The sequence below is a fragment of the Schistocerca americana genome, chromosome X (assembly GCF_021461395.2).
Source record: "Schistocerca americana isolate TAMUIC-IGC-003095 chromosome X, iqSchAmer2.1, whole genome shotgun sequence".
Lineage (NCBI taxonomy): Eukaryota > Metazoa > Arthropoda > Insecta > Orthoptera > Acrididae > Schistocerca > Schistocerca americana.
In genome coordinates, this window is record NC_060130.1 from 765,333,938 (window position 1) to 765,360,027 (window position 26,090).

General features: G+C 41.4%; 1 protein-coding gene across 5 annotated transcripts in view; it reads left to right on the forward strand.

Annotated features, from left to right (window-relative positions):
• LOC124556772 (LIM domain and actin-binding protein 1) overlaps window positions 1-26,090 on the forward strand; it is a 222,180-nt gene that overhangs the window by 63,612 nt on the left and 132,478 nt on the right. For all 5 annotated transcript variants that reach the window (XM_047130782.1, XM_047130783.1, XM_047130784.1 and 2 more), the window contains one exon: window positions 22,519-22,650. In XM_047130782.1, coding sequence (XP_046986738.1) covers window positions 22,519-22,650 — 132 coding nt within the window. The remainder of the gene's footprint in view (window positions 1-22,518; window positions 22,651-26,090) is intronic.

Here is a 26,090-nt window from a genome sequence, read left to right on the forward strand (position 1 = left end):
CTCCGAGCTGATAGTCCATGCTCCTGCAAACGTCGTCGAACTGTTCGTGCAGATGGTTGTTGTCTTGCAAACGTCCCCATCTGTTGACTCAGGGATCGAGACGTGGCTGCACGATCTATTACAGCCATGCGGATAAGATGCCTGTCATCTCGACTGCTAGTGATACGGGGCCGTTGGGATCCAGCACGGCGTACCGTATTACCCTCCTGAACCCACCGATTCCATATTCTGCTAACAGTCATTGGATCTCGACCAACGCGAGCAGCAATGTTGCGATACGATAAATCGCAATCGCGACAGGCTACAATCCGACCTTTGTCAAAGTCGGAGACGCGGTGGTACGCACTTCTCCTCCTTACACGAGGCATCACAACAACGTTTCACCAGGCAACGTCGATCAACTGCTGTTCGTGTATGAGAAATCGGTTGGAAACTTTCGTCATCTCAGCACGTTGTAGGTGTCGCCACCGGCGCCAACCTTGTGTGAATGCTCTGAAAAGCTAATCATTTGCATATCACAGCATCTTCTTCCTGTCGGTTAAATTTCGCTTCTGTAGCACGTCATCTTCGTGGTGTAGCAATTTTAATGGCCAGTAGTGTAGTTAGCTGGCGCTCACCTACCGTTTACACATGAGAGAATTATCATTCGTTGTTGCTCGTTTGCACGCGTTCGCTCTAGTGTAAACCAGCCTTTACACTTGGAAGCGCTCACGACGTTTGCTGTTTAGTATTGGCTCTTTCCTGGAACAAAGGAGATGTGCCTCGCCCGTATTGCGGCATTAGCTGTGTCCTGGTCTGTAGCTGCTAACGGGAAACTGTTAAAGGTATTGATCAGTGGACCCGTGCGGCGTGAAGCTGTGTGCATAGGCAAGTTACGCACGTACGAGGTGCGTCTAAATAGCGGGTACCGAAGTTCTAGTTTCAATGTTGTGTGTCCGGCAGTGATTACCTGCGGTTGAAGATTGAGTAACTTGCTGATAATCGCATGTGAACGTATTCAGCGGCGGACTGTATGCTGATAGCAATGTGTTTCAAGACTCACTGAACTTGATCCTGTCGACAAATGCCACGATTTATTATTATTCACCCAATCAAAGTTACAGCTTGATACATAGGCAACTATAATGTGCAATATCAGTACAAATAAAAGTTAGTCCTATACGTAGGAAACGGGCATTGGGGAAAATGCGATAATGCTGCGTTGCTGTCCCGGGCAACTTCCTGGCGGATGTGGTTTCCCGTAGACCTATCATGACACATCTGGTGGGTAATTTTTTTACGTTGTAGATGACGGGAAGGGAAAGGATGAAAGCTGATAGCGCACATAACTACAGAGATGTGATACAACTATATTATATTGCTCTTCAGGCGTGCTGGTGGTTTAGATTTCCATTTCATGTACGATAGTGCCACTCTAAATCCAGTTGCTGTAGTGGATACACTATCACAGGTAAAAATGCTCAACGTAGTGACTGATCAACGAGGTCTTCTGAGTCCTACAGAGAACACAGGGGTGGACAAAAATATGGATACTCCGTGAGAAATACATGTTTGATCATAAATGCAGACTAGCCACGTCTGCAGGTCGCACTGTTATATTTGACCACGAACGGCATCTGTACAATCTCATCAATACTTTGTGTCAGTAGTGGTCAGAAGAGTGTCCTGTACAGTTATGAGTGCAATATGCTGGAGTTCAGTGCATTCGAACGTGGGGAGATAGTTGGTGCTTGTATGGTGGTGCTTCCATAACCAAGGTAGCAGAAGTGCTCGTGTTGCACAAGGTAACATACCGAAGACTTATATCGCGTACAGGGAAAGCAGAAAAACATAGTCGTGAACCCTGTCAGCACCAAAACAACACGAAGGGAGCTTTATAAGCAGGTAACTGCTGGTGTGGCTGGAATGCCAAAACCATTCATCAGCGATGCAAATGCCAATAAGAGGAAAACTTAGTGTCGAAGCCATAAAACCTGGGTTATGAAGCAATGGAAGAATGTCATTTGGTCGGATGAGTCTTGTTTCAACTGTTTCCAACTTATGTCCTAGCTTATGTCCCAAGGGTGAACCGTACTGTGGGTTCGGCGATGATTTGTGTAGCCATATCATAGTATTAAATGGGATCCATGGTTACTTTGCAACATCGCTCTACTGCCAAAGATTATGTGACCATTTTGGCTGACCCTGTTCATCCCCTAGTACAATGTTTGTTCCGCAATAGTGATGCTTTGTGTTCCGAGATGACAGGATGCCTGTTCACACATTTCGTATCGTCCAGGACTGGTTTCGTGAGCACGAGGATGAATTATCGCATCTCGCCTGGCCACCACATTCACGAGATCTGAATATTACTGAACCATTGTGGTCTGCTTAGGAGGAGAGGATGCCAGATCGCTATGCACCCCATCGTCGTTGCCTGAACTTGGGACTATTTTGCAGGAAGAATGGTATAAGATTTCCTTCACAACCATACAGGATATGTATCTCCCCACTCTAAGGTGAATGGAAGCTATTTTGAATGCCAACGATTTTCTTACATCGTATTCGCATGGTAATGTGTTTTATTTTTTGCTTTTTCCGTATTTTTGTTCAACCCTGTACCTCTGGATGCACTTTGGAGGAAATTGCAGCTCGTCATCCGTCGCCAAAGACTCTGCACAACTCTTTTTGAGAATGTGACCGACTGCCAATAGACCTCTTCTAACAGTTCATAGATAGCATACCAAGTTGTAGTTAACAATGCGTGTGTGTGTGTGTGTGTGTGTGTGTGTGTGTGTGTGTGTTGTTATAAATCCATTTCATTTTCAACTTTTACGAAAGTTTTTGCTCTTTTAAGCCTTATGTAATTGCTTCTTTCTTTTTATTTTGGCTTAGTTTATTTGAATTTGGGTAGAGGGGCCTATTTTATTTTGATCTCATCCAATTGAGTATTTATCGAAAGGAGCTAAGGGGGTACAGTTTCGATATTCACGTTATGGCCGAAAGAAATTTCTAAACGCCTTGGGTGGATTCACTGCTATAAATTATCGTTTTGGCATAGTAGCTTTCCCCCAACTGTGTTGTCTGTTTCTTAGTTGTATGGCCCCAATAGCTGAAGCTTTGACAAGCATGTGTGCTAACGATATTCCTTATGAAGTAATTTGATGTTGGGAAGAGATTTTATGCCCTTGTTATTGTATAGTCTGCTTCAGTAGCTTTCTGACTATATATTTTGGACACTGAGGAAATGTGCTCTCATTCCTTGACTATTTTTACATTTTGGACACTAGCATGTCTTTTTACCATTAGTGTACTCTTTAAGAAATTTCGTGTGCCAGTAATCAGTCCACAAAAATTAATATAATCATTTCGGTATTATATGCTATTCCCTAATGTGCAGGCGACAATCTCATGATAGAAAGCTGCTAAATACTTGCCTGTGAAGTAGGCAACTTGCACCGCTCGTTGTTGTGCCGTTATATCAATTGGTAAGTTGATTCGTGGAAAAGAAAACGGGAAAATTAATGTTTAGTGTCCCAGCGATGACGTAGCCATTACAGAAGCAGTAGAAGCTCGGTTTGGTGAAAAATTTGGCCGCGTCCTTTTCAAAGGAACTATTGCGGTATTTGACATAAACAATTTAAGGCAAGCACTGAACATCTCTGTACACCCAAGGGGGAATTTGAACCGCTGTCCTTCTGCTTTCGAGATTAGTGTCCTAATACTGCTCCACCTTGCTTGGTCTCACTCGTTGAAGGAAAGAAAATGGGATTTAAAGATCAGTCAGAGATATTGTTATTAGAAAAAGAGCAAAAGTTGAAACTGTATGAAGACGGTAACGGTAACTTGTTGTATCGTTTTTAAAGAACAATCCCAACATTCGCCTTCATCAGTTTAAAAAAACGCAAATCCAAATGGGCAGACGTGAATCTGACCTCTGCCCCTCTCGAATGTGGGTCCTTTGCAGTAAGCACAGCTGCCACCACGATCCGTAACCTAGTTCATATTACAGTCTTAATATAGGTAAATGGTGCTGTAATAAACGTTTCTAAAGGAGGAATCTCGGGAAAAAAAACAACGAGGGGGGTTAGTATTTTTTTTATATTTTGGAAGACGAATGGCGAGTTGTAAGTAGCCATAAAAAAGATCCATTTCCGACCCAGTTAAAAACCTGTGTAATATCGACTTCTAAATCATTTTCTTAAAAGAAAAATACATGACTGGGCTCTATTTCCTCCTTTAGCTGAGAGCTAGGGAGGGGGGCAGGGCTGCCGCCCTTGCCACGCGTTGCATTACTTAGAATGCGAAGGGCTTACATCGTTACTGCAGAGGCGCGAAATACGGCAAGCAACCACTTTCGAGGGTCTCAGCCACGGCAAGAAATATGTCGTAAATATGTTTCCTTTTATGTCACACCTTTTTTAATTCCTGTGTTTTCACCATAAACCAATTGCATACACGTCTACGTCTGTACCCTGCAAACCATTCCATAACTGCTTGACAGGGGCATGGACGTCCACAGAAATTGATCCAACAGGGGCCAAAATTCTAAAATTGCTACTTTTTTAAGTAAGTGATTCGATAAGCTCGAGAATGAGTTGTGCCCTAACAACTAAATTTGACAGGCTGTTCAAGAAACTTACTGTACCTCAAACGTTTAACAGTTATCTAAAAATTTTAAGGCCGACTTCTTTGAGCCGGCCGAAGTGGCCGTGCGGTTAAAGGCGCTGCAGTCTGGAACTGCAAGACCGCTACGGTCGCAGGTTCGAATCCTGCCTCGGGCATGGATGTTTGTGATGTCCTTAGGTTAGTTAGGTTTAACTAGTTCTAAGTTCTAGGGGACTAATGACCTCAGCAGTTGAGTCCCATAGTGCTCAGAGCCATTTTGAACTTCTTTGATACCTAAAAAAGGTAAACACCTTTCAGTAGCATATGTTCTATTGTTAATAGGAATATGGATGCCACCCCTTTGAATAAACAATCTGAAATTGCGTACATTTATGATTTAAAGTATCCAACGATTTAATAAACAGAAAATATTCACAAAAGGTATTTTCATTTATATACAGGGAGGTTACAAACAGTCTGAAAAACTTCTAAGGGTGTTGCAGGAAATATTGTGCTGATAAATAATTCTTTTCGATTCATTGTACCGTTTCGGAGTTGATTAGCATTGAAGTTAGTCCATCAGGCTGTTGCGCGCTTAAGTCAAGCGGCCCCCCAGATGAAGTTAATGTCAGCTGTTATAGCGTAGATGATGGCACACGAGACTTCTCAGCCTTCGGCTCCTTACTACCGTCGCATATCCAGTTTTTGTATCGCTCTCCTGTTCGGTTTTGGGAAACAAAACCGAAGCACACGTTTGACGACACCGTCCCTGATGGGCCGCTTGAATTTGCGCGCGCAACGGCCTGATCTGCTAAGTTCAATGCTAGTTAACGCGATAACGGCGCAACGTATCGAATTTTTTCTTAACAATGTTTCACAGCACAGCCTACCCTTCAGCATCTTTACAAGCTCTGCAGACTGTTTCTGACCACCCTGTGTAGTTACCAATAACGGTTAGATCGATACTGAAAATTACAAATCTGAAATAGAAAAAAGAAACATGATCGATTGATGAAATACTGTTATATATGGTGTTTGTTTTAGTTTGGAACAACTAAATATCTCAAAAAATTCGCATCATGCGAAAAAGTGTTGCAGATAAAGATTTAATATTTTGAAAGGGGACGTCTGATTGTGCAAAAGCTTGCCCCCCCCCTCCCCCCCCCCCCCAAATTTTAATTTTCATTGCATATTCGGATTCTACGCCAATATATACCGAGGGTTTACCGAATATATCTTCCTTCCATTCGTAGTAGATGGCACTGTAATCGATAAAATTCAAGTTTTTGCAATGAAGAAGCGACTCATTTGATTCTACATTATATCTGCGTTTAAATTTAAACTTTTTTGTTCTAAACCGTTGATATTTTTATTAAAAGTTTAGTTTTGAAAATTTGTTTGTACAACAATTGTACTGCAGTTTCATTGTTGCTATTCCCCGTAGCAGTTGCTCTACGAGCTCTTCTAATAGGCGTCACACTTCATTCGATAGTAAATTGTTTTACAACACGATAAATAGTCTTTCAAGATGGGGCCCTAACAGCAAAACGTTCGGTATAAAGAGCGACAGCAACGGCCAAATTTCTTGCTGCCTCACAATAAATTACAATTATTTCCATGTTCTCTTCTATAGATAAAACATCAATCACTTCGAATTCAGCAGAAAAGGCTCCAGAGAGTAGTGTTGCCGAGTAATTTGATATGAGGTTATTATGAGACAGCTGTGTGGCGCGTGACGTGTTGAGGCGCTGAGCGGTGGGACTTGCGTAGACTTCACCCGACGTGTTGTGTGTGTATCCTGAACATTTTTCCTTGGAATGGTTGTGGACTGTACTCCGGCTGTAGCTGCTTAGCACACGGTGCGAGAGTTACTGCGGTTGGACAGAAGAACACATCGAAATCACCCTGATGATGAGTTTCGAGGGACTCGCTGAAACCAAGCGTCCTGATGGTGTGGGGACTCACTGATATCAATCCCGAAAAGAACACAAAACTAAGTTACGTTAAAAGTAGCTTATTTATCAGACTTTATATGTATAAACATATAAAAGTTTTATTGTACAATCAAATTTGCAAAAATAAATTAAATTTTTAGCAAAAATATCAACTGTTTAGAATAAAAAGTTTAAATTTTTATTCCAAGTATATGTTGAATCAAATGAGTCGGTTCTTAATTGCAAACGCCGGAAGAATTAAATTTTGTCGATTACAGCACCATCTGCCACAAATGAAAAAAATTGTTTCGGGTACACCATAGGTATATCTTGGTGTAAACTCCGAATCTGCAGTAAAAAGGGGATGGGGGGGGGGGGTTCCATTTGGAATCAAAAAGTTCATCCCCATTGGGGCAGGGGGTGAACAACTTTAGCGCAAACGTGTGTCCCCTTTGAAAATATTAACGTTTCATATGGAACATTTTTTCGTACCATGCGTATTTTTCGAAATATTTAGTTCTTGCAAGTTAAAACAAACACCGTTTATATCAACAAAAATAACGCATCAAATGTCACTGCTTAATACTCCTCAGTGTGAAGAACAAAAATGGTTCTAATGGCTCTGAGCACTATGGGACTTAACTGCTGTGGTCATCAGTCCCCTAGAACTTAGAACTACTTAAACCTAACTAACCTAAGGACATCACACACATCCATGCCCGAGGTAGGATTCGAACCTGTGACCGTAGCGGCCGCGCGGTTCCAGACTGTAGCGCCTAGAACCGCTCTGCCACTTCGGGCGGCTGTGGAGAACAGTAAAGTTTAAAAAACTTTGATGCCATATGTAGTACTGTTCTTTTTTCATTGTTACAGAACTTAACATTCGATCATGTAAATGGACTGATGAATTGTTTTCATGTCTATTCCTGAATTCTGACTGACATAGTAAAAATTGAACCAAGTACGTCTTGAAAGCTGCATTGTCAAGGTGAAATTTAACCCAGGGCGAGCATTCAAGGAGATGAATGAGGAAAACATTCCAAATCAACACTTAAATTGGCCGGGAGAGCTGATTCGTAACAGATTAGGCCTGAACCAAGGCAGACCTTATCTTCCTAGTTTGTCACGTTATCATGAAGCTATGCCAAATGGACTGCAGAATTTATAACTATACGACGACATGTTGCGCTGTATTGCACCCCATATACTTGGGAAAGTTTCCAATTCCTAGAGATGTCATCCTTTCGACGCTGAAGTTTCATGTTTTGTTTGCTCTCTTATGATACATAAAATGATATTTCTTCTCTTTGATTACATCAGAAGTTTCATGTTTTGTTTGCTCTCTTATTACACATAAAATGATATTTCTTCTCTTTGATTACATCATTGTGGCCCTTATATGAAGAGTACATGAAAGCACCTACAGACTACGCTGATCTGATGATGGGTTAGTTCATGTATTTCTGTAATTTAGCAGCATGTTCGTATTTGGTTGATGGCAGACCTAGACGTATTCGGTATTGGTACGGAGTGGTTATGATTAAAATGCAGCTGCTGACAGAGGTAAACTGTGAGGTGCAATTATCGTATGGCAGCGGAATTTGGTACATATGCTAATGCGTTAATGTGAAACGGATTTACGATGGAAAAATAATTAGTTCCAATTTTGGACAGTAGGTGCAATCCTGGTGCTGTGAAAGCCATAGAAATCTTTCCATTGTAATGGATTAGGAACAGGACATGAGCAGAAAAGTTCAAACAAGTGTGAAATGCATAATGTTGACTTCATTATTAAGCGCCGTTTACACAATTTGTTCAGTATGAGCACCGGAAAAGTCGACGATTTGGTCCATCCGTAAGACGACGTGACCAACACTAACTCGCAGCAGTTCCGATGGAATCTTAGCAATGTGTTCCAAGCCTTCAGATCAGGTAGAGACCGAACGTGTCTCTGGTAAATGCATTCTTTTAGGTATCCCCATTGCGAAAAGTCACATGGATCCAGATCAGGTAATCTTGCAGGTCACGTATCTGGAAAACATTTGGAAATAACAGGTTCGTGGAATGTCGCATTAAGTAAGCCTCCACTAGGCGAATGTTCAAATGTGTGTGAAATCTTATGGGACTTAACTCCTAAGATCATCAGTCCCTAAGCTTTCACACTACTTAACCTAAATTATCCTAAGGACAAACACACACACCCATGCCCGAGGGAGGCCTCGAACCTCCGTTGGGATCAGCCGCACAATCCATGACTGCAGCGCCTTAGACCGCACGGCTAATCCCGCGCGGCCCACTAGGCGAGCGTCATGAGGTGTTGCCCCATTTCGCATGAAAATAGCGGTTTCCACACAGTTACGTTCTTCCAAAGCAGGAATGACATGCTGTACAAGGAGGTCTCGATAACGTGTAACCGAGCGAAGTGGCGCAGTGGTTAGCACTCAGGACTCGCATCCGGGAAGACGACGGTTCAAACCCGCGTCCGGCCATCCTGATTAATTTTATTCCATGACTTCTCTAAATCGATTCAGGCAAATGCCGGGACTGTTCCTTTTGAAGGGCACGACCGATTTCCTTCCCCTTCCTTTCCCGATCCGACTTTGTGCTCCGTGTCTAATGACCTCTTTGTCGACGGGAAGGTAATCACTAATTCCCTCCTCCTCGTCCTCCTTGATAACGTGTAGACGTCACGGTAGACCTGACATGCTCTCTAGACGTATTCTCTTCAAAGAAGAATGGGTCGAGAATAAAGGTGCTTATGAGTTCACACCACACAGTCACATATGGCAAGTGCAATGGCTCTTCGTGCACAACACGCGATTTAACAGTACCCCATATTCCGCAGTTCTGTGTATTCACTGCACCTTATTCTATAAAATGTGTCTCGTCACTCCATAGAATATTGCCCAGCCACATATCAACATCAATCCGAGCCGCTCCCTCCGCCCCCACCCCCTCCCTCCTTGCCCATAAACCAAAAAGCAAATTCAGAACGTTGCTGCGGATCGTGACGTTTCACTTGCTGCATCGCCTAAGCCCTTGTACGAGTAACAGTGTAAAACGGACCATAAAACTTTCCATAATGTTGACCATGGGATGGACAGTTCTCTTGAAACTGCACGAGCGCCAACACTACCTGGGGCACATACTGCGTGCTCAGTTACAGCAACAGTAAACTCGGCAGTAACTTCCATCAGTATAAGTCGACCTCCTCATCCAGGTGCCACGAAAACCTCACCCGTGTTTTCAAATTTCATTATCATCTTCTTCGAACCATTTAATAACATAAAGCCTCTCCTCAGACCTTTCAATCGGCCGAACTCTCTCAATGTAGCACTGTAGTTGCTGCCGTTCACATAAAACAGTTTCACTAATAGCGCACGGTCTCTTCTCGATAGCCATACTGTTCACTGTTATGCCTTGTCAAATAACACCGTGGATGTCATACCGTCGTACAACCAGTGTACAATACCTGGTGCCCAGAACTGAAATTAATTTTTTCCAGCGTAAACTGGTTCGGTATTAACACATTAGCAGATCTACCAAGTTTTGACGTCATACGATAAATGCAGCCCAAACTGGTCTTCTGTGAGTAGCTGCACTTAAGTTATAACCACGTAGTATTTAATTGACTGTGTGGGCAGTCTTCTTTAACTATAAAAATGTCTTCAGGTGTAGTGTTTCCTTGTATTGGTGTTGGTGTATGTGTTACGTGATAGCTCTTTCTCGAACTTGACAGGTACTTATGCTTCCACTGTCAAGAATGCTGGAGAAGTGGCGTCATGTATTGGTTCAAATGGCTCTGAGCACTATGGGACTCAACTGCTGAGGTTATTAGTCCCCTAGAACTTAGAACTAGTTAAACCTAACTAACCTAAGGACATTACAAACACCCATGCCCGAGGCAGGATTCGAACCTGCGACCGTAGCGGTCTTGCGGTTCCAGACTGCAGCGCCTTTAACCGCACGGCCACTTCAGCCGGCTCATGTATCGGAATAAAGAACAAGATGTTAATATCTCTGAAGGTTGAGAGACATTACTCTCGGACAATTTGTCCGTTTATACTCGCTGTACGTTTGGAAACCTTTTATCAGAATTCTGCTACAGGAGTAAATGCGGCAAGCACTGGGTGGGTCAGACACGTGAGAAGTGCTGTAAGGCAACGTCTATTTATATCGTGGGCAGGCCGCGTGATCTCTGAGGTGAATGTTCTGGAGCAACGTCCTACCTACGTCAAGACATACAGCCTGCAGCAATAATTTTATTTTTATTAATGTTTCCATATTATTTGATGGAAATTATTTCCGATACCTTGCTGGTCTCTCTTCCTGTCTGCAGATTTAATAAGTCGTCCAGATAACAGCGAGTATTACACTTAACCAGCTTGTTTTTGTCACAAAACTAACGAACCCGACAATGCTTCGTAACTGTTACATATGCGTCGGAATTCCCTTCTCCTCCCTCTCTCTGTCCATTTTCTGCCCCCTCCCCCTCTCCCCCTCTATCTGACCTTCAGCATTGAGTTTGTTATTGCAGAGGAAACCTCTATTGGGGAGGGGGGGGGGGGGGGGGGGGAATGGTTCAAATGGCTCTGAGCACTATGGAACTTAACATCTGAGGTCATCAGTCCCCTAGAACTGAGAACTACTTAAACCTAACTAACCTAAGGACATCACACACACCCATGCCCAAGGCAGGATTCGAATCTGCGACCGTAGCGGTGGCGCAGTTGCAGACTGAAGCGCCTAGAACCGTTTTTTTATTTATTTTTTTTATCGATGTGTTTGGTCGTTGCGGACGTCACATGACATACGGTCAAGTTCGTTTTCGTTGATCCTTCCACTCAGTTTTTTATTACAGAGGCCAACCAGCTCTCTGACCGAACACGCTGAGCTACCGTGCCGGCAATTAACCTAACCTAACCGCTCGGCCACACCGGCCGGCTATTGGGAAATGAAGCCAATTTAAATGAATGGGTAAATCGGTTTAGATCATTAATATAAGGGGTACAGGAGAATCTGTGAGGATAGTAGCTTCAATAACAATATTTCTTATAGTTTTAATCTGTGGACGGGTAAGACTGAAAAATTTCTGGTGATTCAGATTCCACAGTAGTACTCTAGACATAAGTCGATAAGCCATATGTACAACATTCCCCTTTCCTCTTAAAACAGCACACTGTTGTGTATACAATTTTTGTTTAAAATTATCTTTCAGGAGAAATAATAATGATAATGGCACCAATGCGCGGGGCGGTTCGGCCGCCACTCCACAAGTTCTTTAATGCCACTACGGTGACTTGCGACACCCTGTAATCTCGAGGCAGAGAAAATCCCTGTCTCCGCCGGGAATCGAACCCGGGACCCCATGCGCGGGAAGCGAGAACGCTACCGCAAGACCACGAACCACGGACAGGAGAAATTTATGTATGGAAGAAACAATTTGTCTAATGGTTTCAGTGCCCTGATATCTAAGGTAAAACTGACTGCGAGAAGAACAATGAAACCGCACATTTTCACAGCACAGAATTTTCTTTCTCGCAGACGGTTTTAACAGGAAACTGTTAATTGTTGTTTTAAAAAAATATAGCCTGTGTCCGTCTGAATGTTAGTAGATTATTGTGTAACAATTTGAAGTAAAACGATCAACAACTTTTCGATATTTTTGCTAACAACATTTCCCCATTATATATAAAATATATATCTGTATGTTACATATATTTAAAAACTATATCTACAGACAATGTCTGTCTAAATATTTGTTAGAGCATCGTAAAACGATTTGAAATTCTGCTACGTCGATCTGAAAGTTTATCAGAGAAAAAAAATAGTAGCCTACAGCCTTTTAGAAGTTTCCAATCCACTCATGATTTATTGTTGCAATAGTGCATTTGGAGTACATGAAATGATTACATTTACAGATCAAAAGCACAAGCGGTTCTGAAGTGCCAGATATCGACTCCGGCATCCAGTCGATCATACAGATGGCAAATACTGTCCTGGCTTACGTTATGCCGCGCCTGTTCGACCTGTTGTTGGTTGACGAGTCACTTCTCGTCCCATCATATCCGAAATGTGCTCCATTGGAGCTAAGTCTGGAGATAATGATGGCAAGGGAAGCTGCTGCAAGTCTAGCAGAGCACACTGTGTTTCACGCACAGTGTGTGGGTGAGCAATATCCTGTTGGAACAACACGTCACCTTTCTGTTACAAGAACAGCAAAAGAACGGATCTAACAACATTCTGCACATACCGAGTGCTGGCTAGCGTTCCCTCCAGAAACACCAAAGGTGAACGAGAGATGTAGCTTATCGCGTTTGCATATCTTGGACGAATGCACTCTACTAGACAGTGCTCACCAGGTCTACGTCGTACGCACAAACGACCATCGCTTGTCTGCAGGCAGAATCTGCTTTCATCGCTGAAGACCACGGCGCTCCTTTCCATCTTCCAAGTGATCATTTGACGGCGCCAGTAGAGTCCTGCGCGTCGATGCTGTGGCGTGAGTCTAAGAAGGGCTAGAGGCGTGCGTGCACGTAGCCCCACACTGATAATAACCGGTTCGCAACAGTTCGTGTTACCCGTCTCGACTCAAAAGCCCTCTTTATCTGTGCTATAGTAGCTGTACGATCTGTCACTGTTGCCGTTACAACACGACGATCCTGTCGCGCGCCTGTGCTGCGTTGACGTCCAGAACCTCGTCTAGGGGTGTGAGAATGTTCGCGTGGCCACTGATGGCAGAATCGTTGCACAAGTGACGCAGCACGTCCAACTTAGTTCTACGTAAGGACCATCCCGCCACTCGGAAGGCCACAAGTTGACCCCTTTCAAACTCGCTCAGTTGGCTACAGGAAGCACGAGTGCATCTCCACGGCATGGTAGCCTGCTTGCTTTACACTTCTGCAGCATACTGCGCCTTCTGTATGTGAGCTTTCCCTATTGAAGGGTAGACACACATGGCACTTTGGTTATCTGTTGGCGGACGACCTTGAAACCATATCAGTACACCTTCTATCCCCTAGGTCGTCATCGTATCAAAATCGGTTTCGTCTTTCAGAGTGTACTAATTTTTTTTGGCAGTTAATTTATATACCACGAAAATATCAAGCCTACGTCCGTCCGGACATTCATTAGGGTATCGAGCAAAAAGCTGAAGTAAATTGGTTAAGAACATTTTGATATTTTTGCTAACAGTGTTTCCCCTTTATGTATTACATACGGTGCCATATATATTAAAAATATGTAGCCTACCTCCTCCTGAACGTTTATTAGAGTATCGTTAAAAATTTGAAGTAAACAGACCAAGAACACTCCGAGATTTTTGCTACTAACTTTTCCCCTGTATATGGTATATACCGTATATGTGTATCATGTACACTTAAAAATGTGTAGCCTATGCCCATTCGAAAGTTTATCTCGTTATCGTGTCAAAATTTGAAGTAAATTGTATGCCCGTGTGTATGTTTATTACAGCATCATGTAAATATTTGAAGTAAATTGGTCACAAACGTTTCGAGATTTTTGGCAACAACGTTAAACTACGACTTGTCTTCACATAAATGTATAATTTTTATGTATATATACCATATCTCTTTAAAATCTTTGTCTGTTCGAACGTTTATGAGAGTAATGTCAAAAATCTGAAGTAAGACTGTCAAGAATTTTCTGCAATTTTTGAGTAAATCGGCCAAGAACGTTTCGGTAGCAATGTTAAACTACAGCTGGTCATTGAAATGATCGTACGGCATTGTTGGCTGGGAGACCTCATGCGGGGTGTTCGGCCGCCGAAATTGCAAGTCCTTTTTAGCTGACGCCACTTCGGCGGCTTGCGAGTCATCTTGAGACATAGAAAATCCCTGACCCCGCCGGGAATCGAACTCGGGAGAACGCTACCGCAAGACCACGAGCTGCGGACAAACTTGTCATTAGGGTGGTAATGTATACAAAATACAAAGAAACTGTCCTTTAACAATTCCACTGGAAAATTTCATTAATTAGTTTTCGTCATCAGGAGCAATTAGGAATGAATTAGCAGTTTTGTTAAATAAGTAACAATAACTGGCTTTTTACTGGGATAGAAGAGTAATTGCATTTAAGAGTGCTAAGTAAAAATTTATTAGACTGGCACAGAGAGTACAAATACACCAGTGATTTATTTTAATTGTGTTACACACTGTAAATGCAGTGTCGGTTTGACATACAGAATAATTTTGATTATATTGCTTTTTAAAGTCGTCTTGTTGTGCATGATTCGTTCAAATGGATGAAGTGGAACTCTATACAATCATAAAATTGTAAGTTCCGTATGATTTATCTCCAAAACAAATTTATGCATATTTGATGAAGGTTTATTAAAAGCATGCACCTTGATTTTCAACAATAAATGGGTGAAGGGATTTACATGTTTCGCACTTCTTTTGAAAGTATTCTATATCTGTACTCTTCGAATAGCTGTGATGTGCTTGAGGGAGAGTACTTTTTATTGTACCACGGTTTCTTCCTGTTCCATTCACAGATAAAGCTTGGGAAGTACGAATACTTGTCCTCAACTGTGCGAACTGATTTTTACCTAATTTTACCTGTGAAATATATGTGCGGTGGATACGTAAGGGGCTGAATAATGCATAGTTCCTGCCCTGAAAAGCGGTTCTACACTGCGCAGAAAAGTATCACCGAATTTGGCTCAAAGGTGCCTACAACCTTCCTCTGTGATGGTGCAAAAGCGTGGCTCCCCTGCGACGTCACCCTCGAGCTTGGCGACACTTCAAACAGCAACGTGTCAACACACGCGAAAAATAGGCTACAGCTCAGAAGTTCGTGTGAAATGTAAGGTGGGTTAATGATGCCACATTGGCGCTGAATCTCACCACAATTCTGTCCAACGCCATCGTGGACGTGTCACATGATGGGAAAGTCATTACACCCCTTCTTAGCTACATTTCAACCCTTCTTTTGACACCTTTGCGATGGGGTTCATAACCGCGACGCCCAGCGTTGAAGTCACACCGTTTTGTTATGTGTGGCCGAGCAAATTATTTCAGACACCCACCGGTCAGAATCGACACGAAAAGCCCTAGGTAGGTGGCATACAGGGCGTCAATGAAACTACCATTTCCGTGGCGCGTTGATTCCCACACATTCTGCAAGCGAAAACGAGAGTTCGCAGTGCAGTCAACAACAGGGACAACGTGATCTGACTCATAAAAAAGGTGAAAGAAACCTCCCAAATAACTACAGACCCATTTCAATAGTACCAATCATATCCAAGTTAGTGGAAAATTGTGTGCATAAGCAGATATACAGGTATTTTGAAACCAACAAAATTTTAAATGAACAACAGTTTGGCTTCAGGTCACACCTATCAACTGTAAAAGCAGTAGAAGCTTTGGTGAGCAATGTTTATGAAGGGTATGAAAAAAGGGTATCAATGTCTGGAACACTTACTGACCTAAGTAAAGCATTTGACTCGGTGTCACATGACATACTCATCAAAAAGTTAAAATACTATTAGATTACAACTTGTATATGCAAATAAGCAGAGGTCAGAAATACTCCCTATAGAAAGAGGAATACCCCAAGGCTCTATTGTTGGACCTTTTCTGTTCATTGTCTATGTTAATGACTTCTCGAATTACATACCGTGTAAGAACATACTATATGCTGACGATATGACATTAATAAGTACAGGAGAGAACTTACAGAGTGTACTGGACAAAAATAGAGAAATGATGCAAATGGCTAATTACTGGTGTCAGGCTAACCAGCTGTGCATAAATCCAACAAAAACAGAAGAAATAATATTTAATCTCAAAGTAACTAAAAATGAAAACAAAACAGTGAAATTACTTGGACTAATCATAGGCCAAAAGCTCTCATGGGAAGGACACACCAATTATCTATGTAGTAAACTAGCATGAGTACTTTTCTTATTGTATAAATTAAGAAACAGTGTGAGCAAGCAATTGCTACTCCACTCATACTATGCTTTTTTTCATTCCCAACTGCAATATGGAATATTGCTTTGGGGTAACTCCCCAGGGGCTGAATGTATTTTCAGATGGCAGAAGAAAGCAATCAGGTGCATGGAAGGGTTAGCACCCAGAGAGTCCTGCAGAAATTATTTTAAATCTCTTGGCGTAATGACAGTGCCAAGCCTGTAATATATAACTGTTTAATATATGCCAGAGAAAGTCTGAAAAAATTGAACATGAGATGTGATGTGCATGCACACAGTACAAGAAACAGTCACCTGCTGGACTTGCCTTCCACAAGACTTGCTGTAGTCCATAATAACTATAAGTACTTAAGCATAAAATTTTTCAAGTTAGCATGCTCAGCTCGTACAGTACCACTAAGTAAATATAAGAATACATTGCAAACCTGGCTAAAAAACAACAAATTCTATACAACTGAAGAATTCTTAGAAACTAATCATCAAAATATATGTTTTACCTAAGTTATGAAGAAAATGTTTTGATATTTTATAAGCTAGTTATTTACAGTGATTCTTTTCTTATGTGTGTATTTAATTCCTGCATAAAACATTGTTTTACATAATGCTGAAGTAACGGTCTTTAGTTCCTTTTCTCCCCTTTCTGTAACTATTTGAATATTGTACTGAAACTAAAACCCTCTGTAAACTTTGACGAAGCCAGTTGTATGAAAAATACTGAAAGGCTAATAAGAATATTCTATTCTATTCTATTCTATTTTGAGTGTAGCGAAGCCGCAGTTTTTGCTCTGGTATACAATGTGCAACTTCTGGCGACCGTTCAAAACTGTTCGACGAAATTTGAACATTTTCCAAAGCAGAAAAGGGTGTTTATGCTTTTTCAGCTCTCCTGTTTCGTGCCCTCATATCTCATGACCATGGAGGAGTGCAATGTTGACATGTGCATCAATAAAACAGCAAAGGGTCTCTGTAAGACTCCCCAGTTTGATAACACCCTCAGTGCCGCCCTCGTACCTGTCAGGTATTTCGACACCCATTCATCTGAGCGGTGCTAGGGAGACAAAGCAAACTTGATCCGAAATGAGTCGATTCAGTGTAATTATGATAACAGCGAATAATTTGCAGACAATTTTGTTCCCGTTAGATTTCTGATTTTTCAGGTGGTCAATTTCACGTATATACATTTGAATCAATAAAGCAGATAGTGTCATAAGAAACAGCAATGTGATTTTTCATTACAAGACCAACAAAAGTTGATAGTTACATAGTTTTCCTGTGAAACTCCAAACAGTTTCATATTTTACCTTACTGTACTGCATAAAGCAAGCTATTTTCTCTTATGGATCACAGTGATGTTATCATTAGACACTACCACCAAGGAATATATGTCTACACCGTAAGTAAAGTGATGTGAGTTTAGGTCCATCAACTGATGAGAGTATGTCAGGAGCAACATCAGCATGCAGACACACAAAGCTGAAACTTAAATGGCTGCAAGAGCAGTGCAGTGAGCACGCCAGACTGGGTGGCCTCTGCCCTCGCCTCATCACGGCACCACGTTTGATCATAGCCTCCTCACTTCAAGCATTTGTACACATGCATGCCATGAATGAGCAAAATGCCCTATATGCAGTGCCCTAATCCCTGTCAATGGTGGGTATCAGTTGGAGCTCAGAAGCATTTCATCTTGGAAGCAGTGATCGCAGCCAGGGACACACATGACACATCATGTCCACTCTTCTGGGAATGAGGCGAGGCAGTCGCTAGTTCAGTCTTGCACAGTATATCACATGAGTTACTACCAGATACACCGTGCCACTATTAGGATAACAACCCTTGTTTGGTGACTGACTTTTGATGATTTTGGCTATGTTTGCAGATTACACACTCATATCGGAAGCGGGCAGAAAACGCAAAGTCCCCTGTTAGTCCAGCCCCATATCTGAGGAGTATTCAAGTATGGGTCACACAAGTGTTTTGTTTTCAGTCTTGTTAGCGGAACAACTATAATTTCCCAGTGTTCTACCAATGTATAATAGCATGCCATTTGATTGCCACAGTGCTGAACCTATATGACTGTTTGGCATAGTAAGTCTGCACTGTATAACACCAGAATACTTGTATGTAATGACTGACTAAATGGTTAATGAATCATAACTAGAGTTCCCCACACCCACAACTCAGAAGACTTCTTGCATTATCTGAAGCAGCCACTTATCACAGAATCTGATGTAATGGTTAGTTTTGATGTGGAATCCCTGTTTACAAAGGTACCACTTAATGACTCATTGGAACTGATTTCAGAGGAATTTTATGATGCTCTGATGGTCCTGTTCAGGTGTATACTGGCATCAACATATTTTCTCTATGAGGGCCAGTATTACAAGCAGACAGGAGGAGCAGGCATGGGCAGCCCCTGTCACTGGTGATAGCCAATCTGTTCATGGAGAAATTTGAAGAGGAAGCATAAGAGACAGCTAGATATAAACCCACATGCTTCTTCAGGTATGTGGATAATACCTTCGTGATCTTGCCTCATGGTAGGAGAGGCTCTGTGAGTTTCTGGAACATCTTAACTCATGCTGCCCAAATACAAAATACATTAAGAAACTGGATAATAATGGTCAGCTGCCATTTCTGGATGTACCTGTCAAAAGGAGAGCAGATGGGTCATTTGGTCTCAGTGTAGTTTGACATCAGAAATAGAGCATCTACACTCAGTCTTCTGCAAAAATGGATACATGATCAAACATATTCAGAAGGCTTTTCGCCATATAACAGAGAAGAAGAGCAAAGTGAAGAAGGACTGCAGCTTACCTGCCCAATGCGGGATCTATGTCTGCCAAGATCAGCAGGATTCTCAAGAGCTGAGACATTAAGTATGTGTTCTGTTCACCTACTAAAAATAGGACTAGAAATGTGAAAAATGACTAGGACTTTTAAAAACCAGAAATTTATAATATTCCTTGCCAGTGTGGCATATCACACATTGTAAAAACAACCAGGACAGTGGACATCAGATGCCAAGAACATTGGAGGCATGCCCAACTGGGACAGGCCACTAAATCAGCTTTCAGTGAGCATTGTCAGGAACTTAATCATTCCACGAACTATGAAAAGATGAGGGTTCTGACACAGACCCCAGATACTGGGGCAGTGTTATAAGAGAGTCAATAGAGATAAAGGTGCTCAAAAACCACATGAATCATGACATTGGCTACCAACTCAGCAAAACCTGAAATTCTGCACTGCAGTTACTTAAAACTAAATGGTGGAAGCAAAGGAATTCAACAAATAGAAGAACAGAGAATGTGGACATGGAGAACAAATCACAGACAGAGCAACAGTGCACTGAACCAAGAACAGAACATCGGATTGCTGTCAGGTGCACTGGACCAAAAGCAGAACACCAGCTCATGACTAGGTGCAGCAGACTGAAGACAGAACATCTCAGGATGTTCCTAGTGAGAATGGAATGCCCAGAACTAACCATAGAGGGTGGGAGGCAATAAGTGTAAATAGTAGACCCATTTCATACTATTAGCAGTCTCAAGTAGTGCACGATGAAGACAACAAATCACATTGTCAAAACACTGTGCATGGGTGATACCAATATCTTGCAGAATACTCAACACCTCAAGATGCCAACACGTCAATGGGAAAGACTTAAGAATAACAACCTGATTATTGATTACTTTTCTTGAGCAAACCAACAATCTAAAAGAAAATTTGCCTACAAAATATATGCTAAATATAAGTTCTTATTTAAACAATTATGAATTCAGAGGAAAGGAAATCATAAACTGGTTGCATGTGAGCTGTCAAATACCATAAAGAGAGACTGAAAATTCTTTTGGGGTAATGTTCTTAAAGGGGAATTTGGAGTGTAAATTCTTAATATTCCCATTAGTAAAAGAATGCATGCATTTTAGTAGTTTTGGTCAATTTGATAATGTGTCTGCATTCATTTATGATGATGAGTGGCTACTGGTTTCACAGTGGCTGTTGATGATGTGCACACAAATTTGGACATGATAGGAGAGTGCCATATTGCATACTCAATCAAGTTTATTGATTTGCTGCCGAAAGAAACCTTGAATGAATCATCATTCTTCAAATAAATAAAATTTAATGTAATTTTGATAATCCAAGATTGATCCATATAAAATCTTATAAATGATTGTTCCTTTCTCTTGTATTTGTCCATTCTGCAGGAAGTACATAAGGAACATGCATCTCATGTTTTGTTCTATATAGAAATCAATAAAAACAGTAATAATATGTTTTATTTATACAACAAAAATCCTTATGTGACAGAAATATATTATTGATTTTTCACGAAAAATACAAGATGATAATTTTTCACAATTTGGGTATTTTTCAAGTGCTGTCAATCAATGTGAATACACTGTAAATTGTTGGCACAGTATTACAGAGTCCAGACTGTGATATTTAAAAGTACAGAAAGAGGGACCATGCCTTAAATGAATAGCTTTTTCAAAAATTCTAGAAAAGAATATCAGTATCATACCTTTTGTGCATATCTGTAAGTAGCCAGATTTATTCTGTACATTTCCATGTTTAGAGACCTAAGGAAATTAGATTTGTGTCTACCTAGAGAATTGCACTATGAAAAAAGGTAGACAATTGTTTTACCTTATAGAAAACACTTAAGATTTTAAACTTTCACACACATGTGCTGAAGTTTCACCAGAAAGTGTATTACATTACATTATCCTCAAATTATTTCAAATATCTTTCAATGTACATTTTCTGAGTATGATTTGAGTACTAGCAATCATACACTGAAGAGGCAAAGAAACTGGAACACCTGTCTAATATTGTGTAGGGCCCCTGCAAGCACACAGAAGTGCCACAACATAATGTGGCATGGACTCAACTAATGTCTGAACTAGTGCTGGAGGGAATTGACACCATGAATCCTGCAGGGCTATCCACAAATCTGTAAGAGTAAGAGAGAGTGGAGATCTCTTCTGAACAGCATGTTGCAAGGCATCCCAGGTATAATCAATAATGTTCATGTCTGGAGAGTTTGATGACCAGCAGAAGTGTTTAAACTCAGAAGAGTGTTTCTAGAGCCACTCTTTAGCAATTCTGGACATGTGGGGTGTCACATTGTCATGCTGGAATTGACCAAGTCTATGCCTTGCATAATGGATATGAATGGATGCAGATGATCAGACAGGATGCTTACATATATCTAGACATATCAGGGGACCCTTATCACTCCAACTACACAGTCCCCATATCATTACAGAGCCTCCACCAGCTTGAACAGTCCTCTGCTGACAGGAGGGGTCCATGTATTCATGAGGTTGTCTCCATACCTGTACACGTCCATCCACTCCATACCATTTGAAACAAGACTTGACCAACCAGGCAACATGTTTCTAGTCATCAATAGTCCAATATCAGTGTTGACAGGCCCAGGCAAGGCATAAAGCTTTGTGTCATGCAGACATCAAGGGTAAAAATGTGGCCCTTCAGTTCTGAAAGCCCATATCGATGATGTTTCATTGAATGGCTTGCATGCTGACACTTGTCGATAGTCCAGCATTGAAATCTGCAGCAATTTACATAAGGATTGCACTTCTGTCACATTGAATGATTTTCTTCAGTCCTCATTGGTCCTGTTCTTGCAGGATCTTTCCTGGCCACAGTGATGTCGGAGAGTTGATGTTTTACTGGATCCCTGATATTCATAGTACACTTGTGAAAGGTAGTATGGGAAAATCCCCATTTCATTGCTACCTTAGAGATGCTGTGACACATTGCTCATGTGCTGACTGTAACACTATGTTCAACTCAATTAAATCTTAATAACCTGTCATTGTAGCAACAGTAACCAATCTAATAACTGTGCCAGACACTTGTTGTCTTATATAGGCCTTGCCAACCACAGTGCTGTATTCTGCCTGTTTACATATCTCTGTATTTGAATAAGCATGCCTATACCAGTTTCTTTGGCTCTTCAGTGTATATATTTCAGAACTGCAAATTATGACTGAATAATTTTGTTTTCAGGAAGTGAAAGAATCACATAGCTCTAGTTCTTCAGACAAAAATGTGGTGAAGAAGAAAAAAAGTGAGCAAGGTGATTCATTGAAAAAGAAAACAAAGAAGAGCAAGAAATCAGAAAAGGAAAATATATCTGTAGTAAGTTACCCATTTTAATCTTAATTCCAGTTTCATGTTATAAAATGCTATAAATCTGTGACCACCACTTCTGTTGTTTTTTATACATTAAGTTATAAATTCAAATGTGTCTCTGTATACTTGTTGCTTATATAAAAGCAGTCACAGTAATGAGTATGTTTACATTGCTGCATGTGTGAAATTTAAGAGTAATATCAAATCAAAATTAGTGTACAGGTGATTTTATGTTTCTGAAATGTTGTTATTAAAGTGTAGTTTGATAATTTCAATCCTTTCGACATAGTAATCCTTCTAGTTTTAGCATTCCAAAAAACACTACTTTATGTTGGCTAGTCTCCTTTTATGTTGCATATTTCCTGATGTTTCCCATGTTCTCACTTCTTGACCCTTAAGATGCAGATGTCTGTTGTTCCTAATGGAACTAAAAATTCCCTTATACCTCATCTCTCTGATTTTTACAGTTTATGTCATCTATAATAAAATGATTATCATTTCTTTTAAGTATCCCCCGTAGGTATTTGAACTTTTTTTACTTTTTCTGTTTGTAATTGTGATTTTATTGTTCATGTAAATTACAATTTTTATACACACACACATGTGTGCGTGCACGCGTCCACCCACCCACACACACACACACACGCACACACACGCGCGTGCATACACACACCTGTGCACCTACATTGTGCTGGCTGGTCACAGGATGCTGGGGTTGTAGTTCGTCAGGTGAATAGAGAGTGAGGGCTATATCAGGTGGAGCAGCTGGAATGAGAAAGAAGCAGGAAGCAAGAGGACCAGTTGGAGATAGGTAGCTAGCAGCTCAGAAGGGGCGGCAAGTGTACAAGATGGGAATGCAGGAGGGAGAGTTGGCAGGTGTGACATGCAGATACCAGATGATTGTAGCCTGGAGGCATACATTGGCGGAGGTCAACAGGACAGAGGGACAGGAAACTGTTGGGTAGAGAGTATGGGGACAGTGGGTTAGCAGAGATTGAGGCCAGAAGAGTTACAGGACTGAAATATGTGTTACAAGGATAACTCCCATCTGTGCAGTTGAGACTACTTGGTGTTGGAGCGATGCAATCCAGATGATATAAATTGTGAAGCAGCCATTGAACTTGAGTATGTTTTGCTCAGTGGTGTAGTGTGCCACTGGATAGTCAATTTTGTTCTTGGCCACAGTTTGGCAATGGCCATTATTCTGGTGGACAGATAGTTGGTGGTAATGCCTAAATGAGATGCAGTGCAAAAAACTGGTATATGATATGGCTGATTTCACAGGTGGCCCTGCTTCTAATGGAATAGGCTAAGCCTATGACCTGACCAGAGTAGTCTGTGCTGGGTGGGTGGATCAAACAAGTCTTGCACCTGGGACATCCACTGGGGTAGTGCCCCTGTGGCTGGGGGTTGGGAGTACGGGTGGCTTATCCTATCCCATTAGAGGTAAGGTCACCTGAGAAAGCATCTATGTCATATGCCAGCTGCACTGCAGTCACTGCATGGCATTTTATGTGGGTATGACAAACAACCAGCTGTCCACCAGACTGAATGGCCACCACCAAATTATTGGCCAAGAACGAAGTTGACAATTCAGTGGCACATGTCATTGAGTACAATATACTTGATTCCAATGGCTGGCTTCACAACTTGTGCTATCTGCATCCTTCCCTCCAACAGCAGCTTTTCTCAACAATGTAGATGGGAGTTATACTTGCAATATGTGCTTTGCTAGCGAAACACTCCTGGTGTCAAACGCCACGAACCCACTGTCCCAGCACCTTCTGTCCTATAGTCACCCCTCTCTCTGTCCTGTCCACTCCTCCCAATTCTTGTCTCCATGTCATCTCCATTGTGTGCTGCATCTCACCAGCTCTGGTACCTGTGTATCACATGGCTAGCCCATGCACATGCCACCTGTCCCTGCTCACGTGACAGAGCCCCCGACCCAGTCCACCTGCCAAACTGGAACCCCGACATTGTTTCTACAGCTGGCACAATGTAGGTGCACATTCTTTTGCCACTCCCTTCACAATGCTTCGCAACATAACATCACTCACACAGTAATCATTGTTACTCTTCATCAAGTCTCCTGCTTACTCCTACTCCCGCCATATTCGAAGTACATAGTCATGTGGTACTATGTGAAAAATTCCTTTCATGTGAATAATTTCATATCTCATGTACAGAAAGTAGAGTGCACAAGGTCATGGTCCTGCATTAAATGGTCTATTTGTATGTTTAATGGCACTTCTACAATGGAATCCAGACTATAAGATGGTTACAGCACATTTCAAGTACTGAAATCAATGTTTGTTATATATGAAGGTTATGAGAAAGCTTTTTTGATTTTGGATATCCATTGATATTGAAGTAACTGCTGTGATATTTGAAATCAGGCTTCTGATAATTAATATACAAGAAATTTTGACTTTTTAAGCTGTGATCTTTATTTTTGATGCTGTAATAAATAAATTTGGATGGAATGTAAGCAGACATATGCATAACACCACCATGAGCACTTGCTTCATACATTACTATGGTATCACGTTGAACTGCAACATACATGAATCCTTCCTAGTTACTCGAAATCCTCAATTCATCATCCTGTTCTTATTCAGTGACAATCTGTTCATGATTTGGATTCAGGAACAAGATAGCCTCTCGTCATCCTTCTGGAACCTTGATATCTTCTCTCCAGGCTATTTTATTTGCTCATCTTTTGCAAAGTAAGCTGTCATCCTGATTGTTACTCTTCATGTCTCTGAAAGATCCATAAAACCCTTTTCCATGTTAAACCAACTGATAATATCTTAACTTTGGCACCTGTGATGCGACACACAGATATAACACTGCAGTGACAATAAATCCTGCTCCTAATAAACTGCACACACACATCCTAAGCAGCTATGGAGGAGCACCCATTATTAAATGGAATCATTCAGAATTGGAATACCTGAACCCCACAATCTGCCAATGCTTGGACTGTCTTTTGGTACCCTAAACTGAAAAATAGGCCCTTAACCATTCTTACTACTGGTACACCTATGAAAGTAGTATTCCACTGATAAACTATCCTAGAAAATACCCTTGTCCATTATAATACTTAACCTGTTTCTAACCCCATCCTCATGGGCCATAACTTTTCGTGTCCCATCTTACTACCTCTCCCTCTAGTCCTGCCCCTGATGTAAGGCACTGGGGGCAAAGCCACTTGTGAAAACCGCTGTGTCTTATACTATTTTATCTGCAGAAAATGTGCAGCATAAAATATGGCTACGAAGATAAACTAATTTCCATTTGTATGAGTGGTCAGAGAATGGTGAAGGATGTGTTGTGCTATCCAGTTATAAAGCAGGTTGATCAGCACAGTCTAGTCCATTTCAATAGCTATATCTTTCACCTCCAAAATATTGGCTGCTCTGAATAAAGTTTCAAATAAAGTG